The 10,552-nt window shown below is 41.0% G+C and overlaps 1 protein-coding gene across 1 annotated transcript in view; it reads left to right on the plus strand.

Annotated features, from left to right (window-relative positions):
* The window catches only part of xpo7 (exportin 7), a 226,857-nt gene that overhangs the window by 128,406 nt on the left and 87,899 nt on the right, over positions 1 to 10,552 (plus strand). Inside the window, exon 6 of the mRNA XM_050053743.1 lies at positions 6,810 to 7,031. Within this exon, the coding sequence (XP_049909700.1) occupies positions 6,810 to 7,031 (222 nt within the window). The remainder of the gene's footprint in view (positions 1 to 6,809; positions 7,032 to 10,552) is intronic.

Below are 10,552 nucleotides of genomic sequence, written 5' to 3' on the forward strand. Positions count from 1 at the left end.
TTTCTAATGTTTGGTATGACTAAGTCATGGTATGGTATGCTGTACATAATCACGGAAACTGTCAGTGTGTCATTCTGTCAGTCAGTCATTCTGTCTGTCCCACGTTTTTGCTCTTCTTAATGGGTTCAGTTGACTATTTAATCTGCAGTTTCCTATGACCTGTATCCCAAACACACACCATGTGAAACTGTATGTGGGCAACTGTGCACTCAGTGGGTATGGACTAGTATTTATTACAAATACAACTAGAAAAAAGAAAAGCAGTAACTAGGAAATGGCTGAGCAAAGAGTCTCCAACAGCCTCTGAATGGATAGAAATAGTTAAGGAAATTTATGTTATGGAACAACTGACTTTTTCTCTGAGACATGCCACAAAGAATGTGAACAATATTGGAAAAATATAAAATCCTATTTGACTTCGAAGTGATGTCATTTGTTTGGTGAATTTTGTTTTGCCTCCCTTGGTGTTGGGATGGATAGTGGCTCATGGATGACTGGACGATTTCTCCGTCCCTGGAGGGGCCCTGGATTTCCAGGGGTCAAAGTTGGGGATCATGGGGACCTTTGTGGTCTTGAGAGACGATCATGGACATGGAGGACCCTTTGTCAGTGACACTGAAGTGTAGCCTTGCTTCTTCTTGTTTTCTGTTTTGCTCAACCTTTGCCTGTGATGTTCCTGCCTGTTGTTGTTGGTTTTTGTCTGCTCTTTTGTTCTTGTAAAAACTAATACAAATTAAGTAAAAAAAAAAAAAAAAAAAGATTGATTGTTATTATAAGTGTCTAAAGTGTCTCTTTACCTTTCACTTCACCCGTTCTGTTTGTTACTGCCTCGTTAAGCAGTAGTCTTCCTCTGAAATATCACAAGATGTCACTCGTTGCTGAGAATCTCTTTCACGTTTTAGCAAAAATCCGTATTGTAACTGAGATATCCCCAATCAAATCAACATCGAATCGAATAAAAATCAAGTCGGACATAAGATTGATTCGGGACCTTGTGACTCAAAATCGAATCACTTCAGGAGGCCTTACTGGCAATAGCAAAGGTGCAAACAAAACATTTGACTCTCATTGAAAACCATCACTAAAAGCCGCCCAGGCTGCTGAAACATGCTCTGTCTGATCAAAGCTTTAGGCCCCGATAATACAACTCTGTGAAAGGAGGCACTCTGCATGTTAACTTTTACTTTTTATACTTAAACAACAGTAAGGCAACAACTACTTTGAAAAGATGCAACACTAGAAAATGACCCATTTTACATCTTCCTTCATCAGGCAAGGTCTAGTCACTGAAACGTTGCTGCATTAATATCATTATTTTTGTAAGTGTGCAGGAGTCTTTTCTACAAGTTTTATTCCTCTCGTCCCTCTCCTTTGCACCTGTTTAGAAATAGATGTGCAGTATTCCTATGTTTGCTCATCTTCTCAGAAAGATGCTTGAGATCCCAAAAGCCTATTTTTCACCAGGTACCGTCAAAACACAGGCTGATAATAACGTTTCTTCTCTGAAAAGCTAGCAGTTAACCATTTTGTTCCCAGAGAACCACTCCATGTTAAATCTGAGTATATTTACCTGAGGTTTGGTTTGTGTCCTGCAGCAGGTGGACTTCACAGTGTTTAATCTGTGATAGAACGGCGAAAGAGAATATGTGTCACAGATAATAACATAGTGTAGCGTCTCCACTGCAGGTGTAACCTAATGAGTGCTACGCTCCTATTTTTGAATATCTGTCATTTATTCTTTTGTGAATTATTGTGGGAAACACTTGGTGCTTATTTAAAGTGCAGCTGAAATGTAGACGAGAGATTGACATTGTTTGGAAGCTGTTTATTAGCTGATGATGGTGAGACTGAGGCGTCATCATCCTGCAGCAGACCTCTGCAAAGATAGAAATGGTCACGCATATAATTAATGTGGAAATGAAGTGTTTATTCCTTCGCCAGTGAATGCTCCCACATCTGAGCCGCCACAGGGAATATTTAGTCGTGTTGCATGGCGTGAAATAAAGAAATCTTTTTATCCATTTAAATGAATATGTTTTAGGGAAAGTTTCAGGATCAATATCTGCCACAAACTGTTTGATATAAATGTGTTTTATTGCACAAAAACATGTATCTGCTGTGTGATGATAGTATTTGTGTTTCTGTGTCGCAGCATGCATGTGTACAGATGTGTATGGACGTGTTGACACTTACAGACGCAGCACGCAGTGATACATGTGTCAGTGCAGACTGTGGAGCTCCTGCCTTCATTCTCTCTGTTAATTTGAAACAGACTTCCTCAGACCTGACGAATATTTCCCATGCCTCCTCTGATCAATACCAATAACCTTAAGATTAGTTAGCAGATGAGTGAGTGGGAAGGTTTCAAATCACGAAAACAAGAGCAGCGACCGTTTCTCATTTCTCTAATCAGAGAAAGTGTGTACAGTCGACACAATGTGTGTATCTTGGTGTGTGTGTGTGGTTTTGAGTTCACGGCCTTGTTTTTACGAAGACAACGGTGTGAACTCAAAGCTGAAACACTCACGGTGATTTGCATGGTATTATGCCTGAAGAGGTCCCTGTAATTAGCAGGAAGAGCGCTGCCAGAAATCATTAGGCATCTGCAGGCGCTGTAAAAGTGTCCTCATGTGCTAAAACAGAGTTATAAGAGAGCTGCAGGAGCCTGAGTGGAGGAGACTCTCAGCAGCAGAGTCTAACAGGATGTGAAAGATTAGCTTTCACTCCTGTAGCCTCCAATAACGTTTCCATTTGGGATGTGAGGAGGTGGCGTCCCCACGTCTTCTACTTTTTCTCCAAACAGTGTCCTCTTACTGTCCAGCAGAGATGGAGCAAGTATTCAGATCCTTTACTGAAGTAAAAATACCACACTGTGAAAATACTCCACTACAAGTAAAAGTCCAGCAATCAAAACCTTAAGTATGTCTCAGTTAAATGTACCTAAAGTATGAAAAGTAAAAGTATTTATTGGACAGTAAAATGTTCCCTGTTTTACTGCTGTGAGCTCTCCCCTCTCTGCCCTAAGCCCCTCCCACTAGTGGTTAGCAGGCATATCCACGCACTAGTCTTGTTTAATTGTAAAACTGAACGTAGCGCTATCGTTCAGCCCTCCTTGTCCCACTCTTGCTCTGTTTATCAGACCACAAATGAGACCAGAATCAGCTGCTAGCCACCCCACAGTCCCTCCAGGAGGAAAGCTAGCAGCAGTTTGGGAGATGGACCTTTGGTCAGCAGCTGTAGAGGCTCAAATTAGGCCGGCACAAACCCGCGTGCAACGGGGCAGCACTGGGTCTAATCTGTGTAATGGCAGCAACAGAAGGTTTGTTGATGCAGCAGGGCGTCGGGGCTGTACGTCCTCTGGCCCTGGGGTTTGTGCTGGCTAGATTCAGGTGGCTGCTGCTGCAGACTGTGGGTCTATTCAGCCCGCTCTCATTTGTCAAATACTGCTGCATTGTCTGTGATTTCGGCGTCAGACACTTGACGCCAAAAGTCACCTTTTGTGGCGGTATAATTCGCAGCATCAGTTTGTAACAAGGCCAGACACAACCCCTCGCAGTTTTATGACATGTTGCCAGTTGGCCTGACTCCACCTGTTGCAACTGTATGATATGCAGCGGGCAGTGTTAGTTCATAACGCAGTGGTGGTATGACACGCTGCTGGATGGCGTCAAGTTGAAACGCTGCCAGTAACAGCGTAATATAAGGAGCTGGAAAGTCCCTGTAGGGTTAGGGTGAGAGGGGTGGTGGATGGGTCCAACAAACCCTGGACTTTTACCTGGGAGCTCAGTGTCAACTTGATGTTTTTTTCTAAACCTAAACATGTGCTCTCGTTGCCGCAACCTAACCATGTTCTTTTGTTGACATCCTACATTGGTTGCGGCTCCCAGGAACGTCAACAGCAGACGCAGGAGGACACGTAGTGCGTAATATGTAGGCATGATAGGTCACTGACAAAGTGGCGATAAGTGAAAACTGGGGAAGAGAAGGTGTTGGTCAGGCTCTGGAGCTGCAGCCAGTTCTCCTTGTGGCGAGCTAGTCTGTAGCAGCGGGGAGCGAGGCGAAGGACAAAGTGTATTTCAGGGCTCTAGCTAATGTTAGCTAATGAAGCCAAAGCTGTGAGCCTTTGGCTCCGGTTAGCTGAAGGCTAAACCATTAGCAACATTTTCTCACCATCAGCAAACAGCCAATAGGAACGCCCTCTCTCTGAAATGAGCTGTGATTGGCCCGTCACAGTCCAGATTTTCTAAAGCCTGAAAACAGAGCCAAGAGGAGGAGCAGGAGTCTAGTTCTAGTCTCAGACCACTTGAATTACAACATGTTCAAAGTTCATTATGGGACTTAGTCCTCCAAATTAAACTGCCCACCTCATCTTTAATGTGTATGACTCATTTGACTTGTGTAGATGTTTAAGGTTGTGCTCATTTGAACTCCTTTATATCCTGTTGAGTAGTTTAATCTACAGCAATGCAGACCAGCATATGTTTGCAGCGTGGCAGTCAACAGCCTGTTTTCAGAGATGACTCCTCCAGCTGCTCCAAGAGGATTTTTATCTTAAGAAGGAGGAGAATTTTCCCAACACATACAGGAACCGTAAAGCAAAAAACACTGAGATCTGGAAACACGGTGACGTCACTGTACTGACGTCCAGCAGGGGAACAAACCTGAGCAGTGAGACGATCAGAGAGGATGTAAACAAGCCAACAGTTTATCCAGATTATCTGACCCAGTGATTCATAACAGGCGGGAAAAAAAAGAAAAGAATGATTCACGTTTTTGTATTTAGCAGGATAATAAATACACACACACAGGATTAAAGTTCCAGCCACGATAAGCTGACTGCACAGGACAAGCCTCAGTCGTGACGCCTCAGCGCCACATGCTGCGATGCAGAGTGCATGAAAACCAGCAAACAGAGAAGTCAAAGAGTCTGATGGACACAACCTGCAGTTACTGCCACTCTGATCCAACCTGGAACAAACCCACTAAAAGCAAGAACAAGAAACAACCCATAAACATCCACAACTTCTGAATCACTTTATCTGTTCTGACTGCTCATGCTTTTACTGTGTCTGATGTCTTTTTAGCCAGTTTACCACATCCCAGCTAACTTTGTGAGAACAGTGTTCAGTGTTGGAAAGTTACTCAGTACATTTGGAGTCCTGCACGGGTCCATTTTTGAAAACCTGCATCTGCCCATACCTGTAAAGCTCAGTACCAGATCTGACCTGTCTTTATGTCATTTTTTTAATTCTGAAAAATAAAAAAAATAGATTTTTGTTCTCACCCGCTGCCATGTAGCCTTACATCGACCATCATCCAGGGGGAAGCTCCTGGACCAGGTGGTGGTCGACCCTGTGATTTCCCCTGTTTCTAAAAGGTCTCATGTACCCACACAGATCCCCAAGTGCCCTCCACCTCTTTATTTTTTATGCATATTTGAAGTAACAGATTTGTGCCACCTGGAAAGCTTAAGGCAGAGAGCACACCTCTGCCCTTCCACGCGCACCCAAGAAAAGCTTGAGGCAGAGAAAGTGAACCTCTCTGCCCTTCCATGCGCCTACATGGAAAGCCTAAGGCAGGGAGAGCAGCAGCAATGACAAACACAAATGACACTGATAAGTCAGACACAGCAAAAGGAGGAGCTGGGGTGGAGGCAGGTTGCAAAGCAGCTTGCAGAGGAAGCAGCAACAGTAGGCAGGCCAGAGCAGTTTAAATAGGGCGCCCTGAATGAGATTCGCCGATTGGTTGCATAGAAAGGAATCATGTGATCTATCTGTCTATCTTTTTTGTATGAAATATTATCAACTAATTTATTATGATTTATCATTAGACATAAAGCTACCCAGCAGTATATAAAGTAATTAAAATAAGCTCCAGGGTTAAGAGCTGCAACATTAATGTGATGAGCACTTTAATGCATAAGTATTTAAAATCCAATTTCATCATATATTTGATTTGACTCCGGACTGGGAGACAGTTACTGCCCCAAGTTAGGGAGTTCAAGTATCTTGTGGTCTTATTCATGAATGAGTGCAAGATAGGTTTGGCGAGGCGTCTGTAGTGATGTGAAGGGAGCTGAGCTGGTAGGCAAAGCTTTCGATTTACTGGTCCATCTACATCCTCTGTAGGGTGTCTGGTCTCAGCCTCAGAGATAGGGGGAGGAGCTCAGACATCCGGAGGGAGCTCGGAATAGAGCCGCTGCTCCTTCACGTCAAAAGGGGTCAGTTGAGGTGGTTCAACATCTGATCAGGATCCTCCTGGGCGCCTCCTGCTGGAGGTGTTCTGGGCACGTCCCACTGGTAGGAGGCCCCGGGGCAGACCCAGAACACACTGGAGGGATTACATATCTCATCTGGTCTGGTCTCAGGGTCCTCCAGGAGGAGCTGGAAAGTGTTGCTGGGGAGAGGGATGGATTTGATACTGAAATGGGCCACTCTGCATAACAAGTACTTTTACTTTTGGTACTTTAAATACATTTTGATGCTGATACTTTTTAAAACTGTTGAATGCAGGACTTGTACTTGTATTTTTACTCTGTAGCTTTGCTACTTTTCCTTTGATAAAAGATCAGAATACTTTCTCCCCTCCTACTGACTGTTACAGACAGGAGTAAGGACCAGAACTACAGACGACTGGAGTTATTGCAGATACAACATGATGTATTATTTGGTGTTTAAACCCTTAAATCAAAGGTACACAACTCGTGTTTGTCTCTGTGTGTAGTTGGTGTTTACTGGGAGTGTGTGAATGGTTTAGTTCCTCTCTTCTCTGGGCTCTGGATACTAACCAGTGTGTGTTTGTGGTTTCAGGCTGCGTCGGACGCTCTCAGCAGTCTGGGCCATGTGTACACAGCTATCGGTGACTACCCCAACGCGCTGGCGAGCCACAAACAGTGTGTGCTGTTGGCGCGACAAACGCAATGCCAGCTCTCCGAGGCTCGCCAACTGGGCAACATGGGCGCCGTGTACACAGCACTGGGAGACTTCACCAACGCTGTTCAGTGCCACGAGCAGCACTTGGACATCGCAAAGGTACATCTTGTGATCTGTTGTGTTTCTGACGGAGGAGGAAAACTTTGTGCCCCCTAAACTTCCCCGGCCATTTTGATTCACCCAGTGAGATCGTAGACGACAAGTCTGGTGATATTTTGATTATTGTTAACAAATCCCATCAAAAACCAACAGTGAATGTGTTCACTAACACGCAGTGTGTGTGTGTGTGTGTGTGTGTGTCAGAGCCTGAAATATCTCCTCCTCTGTGCCACACAGCTCCACTGTCGTCCAAAAACTACTAAAACACATCAGTGAGCCTCACTGTGTCACATGTTCCTTCATTACCATGAACACACACACACACACACTGTAGTTTATTCTGACTCAATCACACACACACACCGTCCTGCTGCCACAAACACTCACTACCGCACCAAATGTGGATTAATCCGCCGCTGAAAATAGTCCCCAACAAATGCACTATTTCCTCCTGTTTGTTAAATAAAAACTACAGTGGGCATGTAAGGAGATTTTTTTTAAATGGAACCATATAAATCTGACCAGTTTTTAACCATTTGAACGCTGAACAAATTGGAAGAAAATGGGAAGAAGGCAGTGAGCAACAGAGGAAGAAATGACCCAAAAATATTAGCAAGAAATTAGTAAAAAGGTTAAATTAAAAACAAGAAAATTTGTTTAAAAAAGTAAAGGAAAAAAATAAGTTAAAAACAAACAAGAAAAAGGCTAAAAAGTGCTTAAAAATTATTTTAAAAATTTACAACATGATTTTAAAATGTAATAATAATAATTATAAATATAGTTTATCTTAGCTTTTTTCCTATTTTCCAAAAAGAATTTTCTGAATCTATTTATTTATTTTTTAAATTTGAGCAAATTGGCTTGTTTTCTTTTGAAAACGCATGGGAAGGAGGCAGTGAGCAACAGAGGGAGAAATTACCTCAAATAAAATTGCAAGAAATTAATAAAAATGGAAAATTAAAAACAAGAAAATTAGTAAAAAAAAAAAAATAAAGAAAAAAATAAAGTTAAAAACAAACAAGAAAAAGGCTAAAAAAAGTGCTTAAAAATAACTTTAAAAATCTACAACATAATTTTAAAATGTAATCATAATAATTATAAATATAGTTTTTCTTAACTTTTTTTCCTATTTTTTAAAAATAATTTTCTTAATCTATTTATGTATTTTTTAAACCTGAGCAAATTGGCTTGATTTCTTTCAAAAACACGAAGAAGGCAGGAAATTAGTAAAAAAGGGGAAATTCAAAACGAGAAAATTAGTTTAAAAGAAGGAAAGAAAGAAAGTTAAAAACAATCAATCAAGAAAAAGTGAAAGAGTGAAGAGTGAGTGTAAAAGTGCTTAAAATGTTTAGAAATCTGTAAAATAATTTTAAAATGTAATAATAATTATTATTAATAATAATAATATAGTTCTTCTTAGCTTTTTCTGTATTTTTTTTAAAAATAATTTTATGAATCTATTCATTTATTTTTTTTTAAACTTGAGCAAATTGACTAGAAATTACCCAAAAATTTGCAAGAAATTGGTAAAAAGGAAAAATTAAAAACAAGAAAATTAGTAAAAAAAAAAAAAAAAGAAAGAAAGAAAGTTAAAAACAATCAAACAAGAAAAAGACCTGGAAAAGTGCTTTATTTGAAAAATCTTTAACATAATTTTAAAATGTAATAATAATATTTTAAAATGAAGTTTTCCCCAGCTTTTTTTCTATTTTTAAAAAAATAATTTTCTGAATCTATTTATTTATTTTTGCAGTCTGTAGGTTGCTTGTAAAAGAAACTGCACCAATGTACTCGGGGTTCAAAGGTTTAAATACTTGTGAAAGGCGTCTGAAAGCAGCACAAGACAAAAAGATGTCGCCCCAGGTTTCAAAGGGTTAAAGAAGGAACCAGTGGGTGTGAGTGAGTTTGGTCTCTTTACGCATAGGACACTGTCGCAACCATGAAGTTAAAGGAACAGTTCACCCCTCAAATGACCTTTTGCAGATCAATCCGTCGCCCTGTTCTGCTGACACACTACACAATAAAAACCAGAAAACAGAATTTGGTTGCCATGTGAAAAAGCCGGCGTGTACTCTCAGAGACGATGTTTCATAAACAGGCTAAAAATGGATATCCTATGTGCTCACAGAATATAAAGACACCAGCTGCATCCAGTAATTGAATTTAGGATTATTATGGAGAGAAGCGTAATTTGTATTTCAGGACTATGATAAATTGAAACAGGAGGGCAGCAGTTAACTGGATGTTTATTCTAACACGTCCATCCATCATTTGCTGAACGCAGCGTTTTATAACAAAGTTATTTCCCAAAGAACATTCAGTGTGTGTGTGTGTGTGTGTGTGTGCGTGTGTGTGTGATCAGGACACTGGTTGTTAAGCTTGTAAATATTTGAAGCTCTTCCTGCAAATGTCACACGAACAAACACAACAAAGGACAATAATCGGAGCACATTTCACTTTTTATGGGACTTTTTTTGAGGTTTTTTTTGGATGAAGTGCAGAAATGTGTAGAGAGCCAGCCGCTGCAGCCAACATCATGACACTGTGTGCGGCTCTCTGTGTCCTCACATACAAATCGACCATCTGTTGACAATTAGATTTGTAGCAGAATAAAGTCAGATCTTGGGACGACTGAGAGTTTAGAAAGTCAGTTTGTTGTGACAGTGTCTTCAGCTGGACGTGTCGCAGCTTGTAACATTAAACAGTCTCCATCTGTGAGGAGACGTGAGGGTCAGCCTCCGTCTTCATCAACAGAGAATATGTTTCTTGTTTTTGCTTATAGAGAGTTCAAATGCATGTTTTGAGCACAGATGTATTTTTAAATCAAATTTCATTACCTGAGATGAATTTTAAGCTGAATGTCACGATAAATTTAGCTTTTTAAAGCCTTGATGAAAGTCTTGTACAGTCCTTATTTGAAGTCATGTGTGCTTACTGATAAAGAAAGGTAGAAAAACACGACGGCTTCCATGACGTCATTGATGTTGGCAAAACGTTTGCCAGCCAAAGCTTTTTCAGGTTGGGGAACAGGTGGAAGTCTGAGGGGAGCAGGTGAAGAGAAGAGAGGTGAATAGTTCCCAATTGTTCATTGACATGGTGCGCATAGGCATCATTTAGGTATGGCGAGGTACGGCAGCTGCCATACCTTGGAATCGGGAGAACAAAAAAGAGAGAGGTTCTGTAGTCATCTTACTTGTAAGTGTCCTTCATATTTGTTGCAAGTGATCAGATGTGATATGTTAGATAGTCTGAGGTGCACTGGCTGGTTGTTTTCATTGTATTGCACTTAAATAGGTCAATAATATGCTCATCAGTGAATACGAGTGTTAGTGAATCAAATTGTTCGCCACTTCGTTCCTCTGCGAGTTATGAGTTATGTGAGTTATCTGTGTGTTGTAAAAGCATTTTGCTCTGCTGCTGTAGACAGCCTGTCTAAATGATGTCTTGAAGCCTGTCTGATTGTATGTGGGGGTTTTTTCTTCATGTCGGCATGTTAAGCTTGTATTTTCGGTCTCTGGAGA

This window comes from Epinephelus moara, chromosome 9, assembly GCF_006386435.1.
Source record: "Epinephelus moara isolate mb chromosome 9, YSFRI_EMoa_1.0, whole genome shotgun sequence".
NCBI classification, from domain to species: domain Eukaryota; kingdom Metazoa; phylum Chordata; class Actinopteri; order Perciformes; family Serranidae; genus Epinephelus; species Epinephelus moara.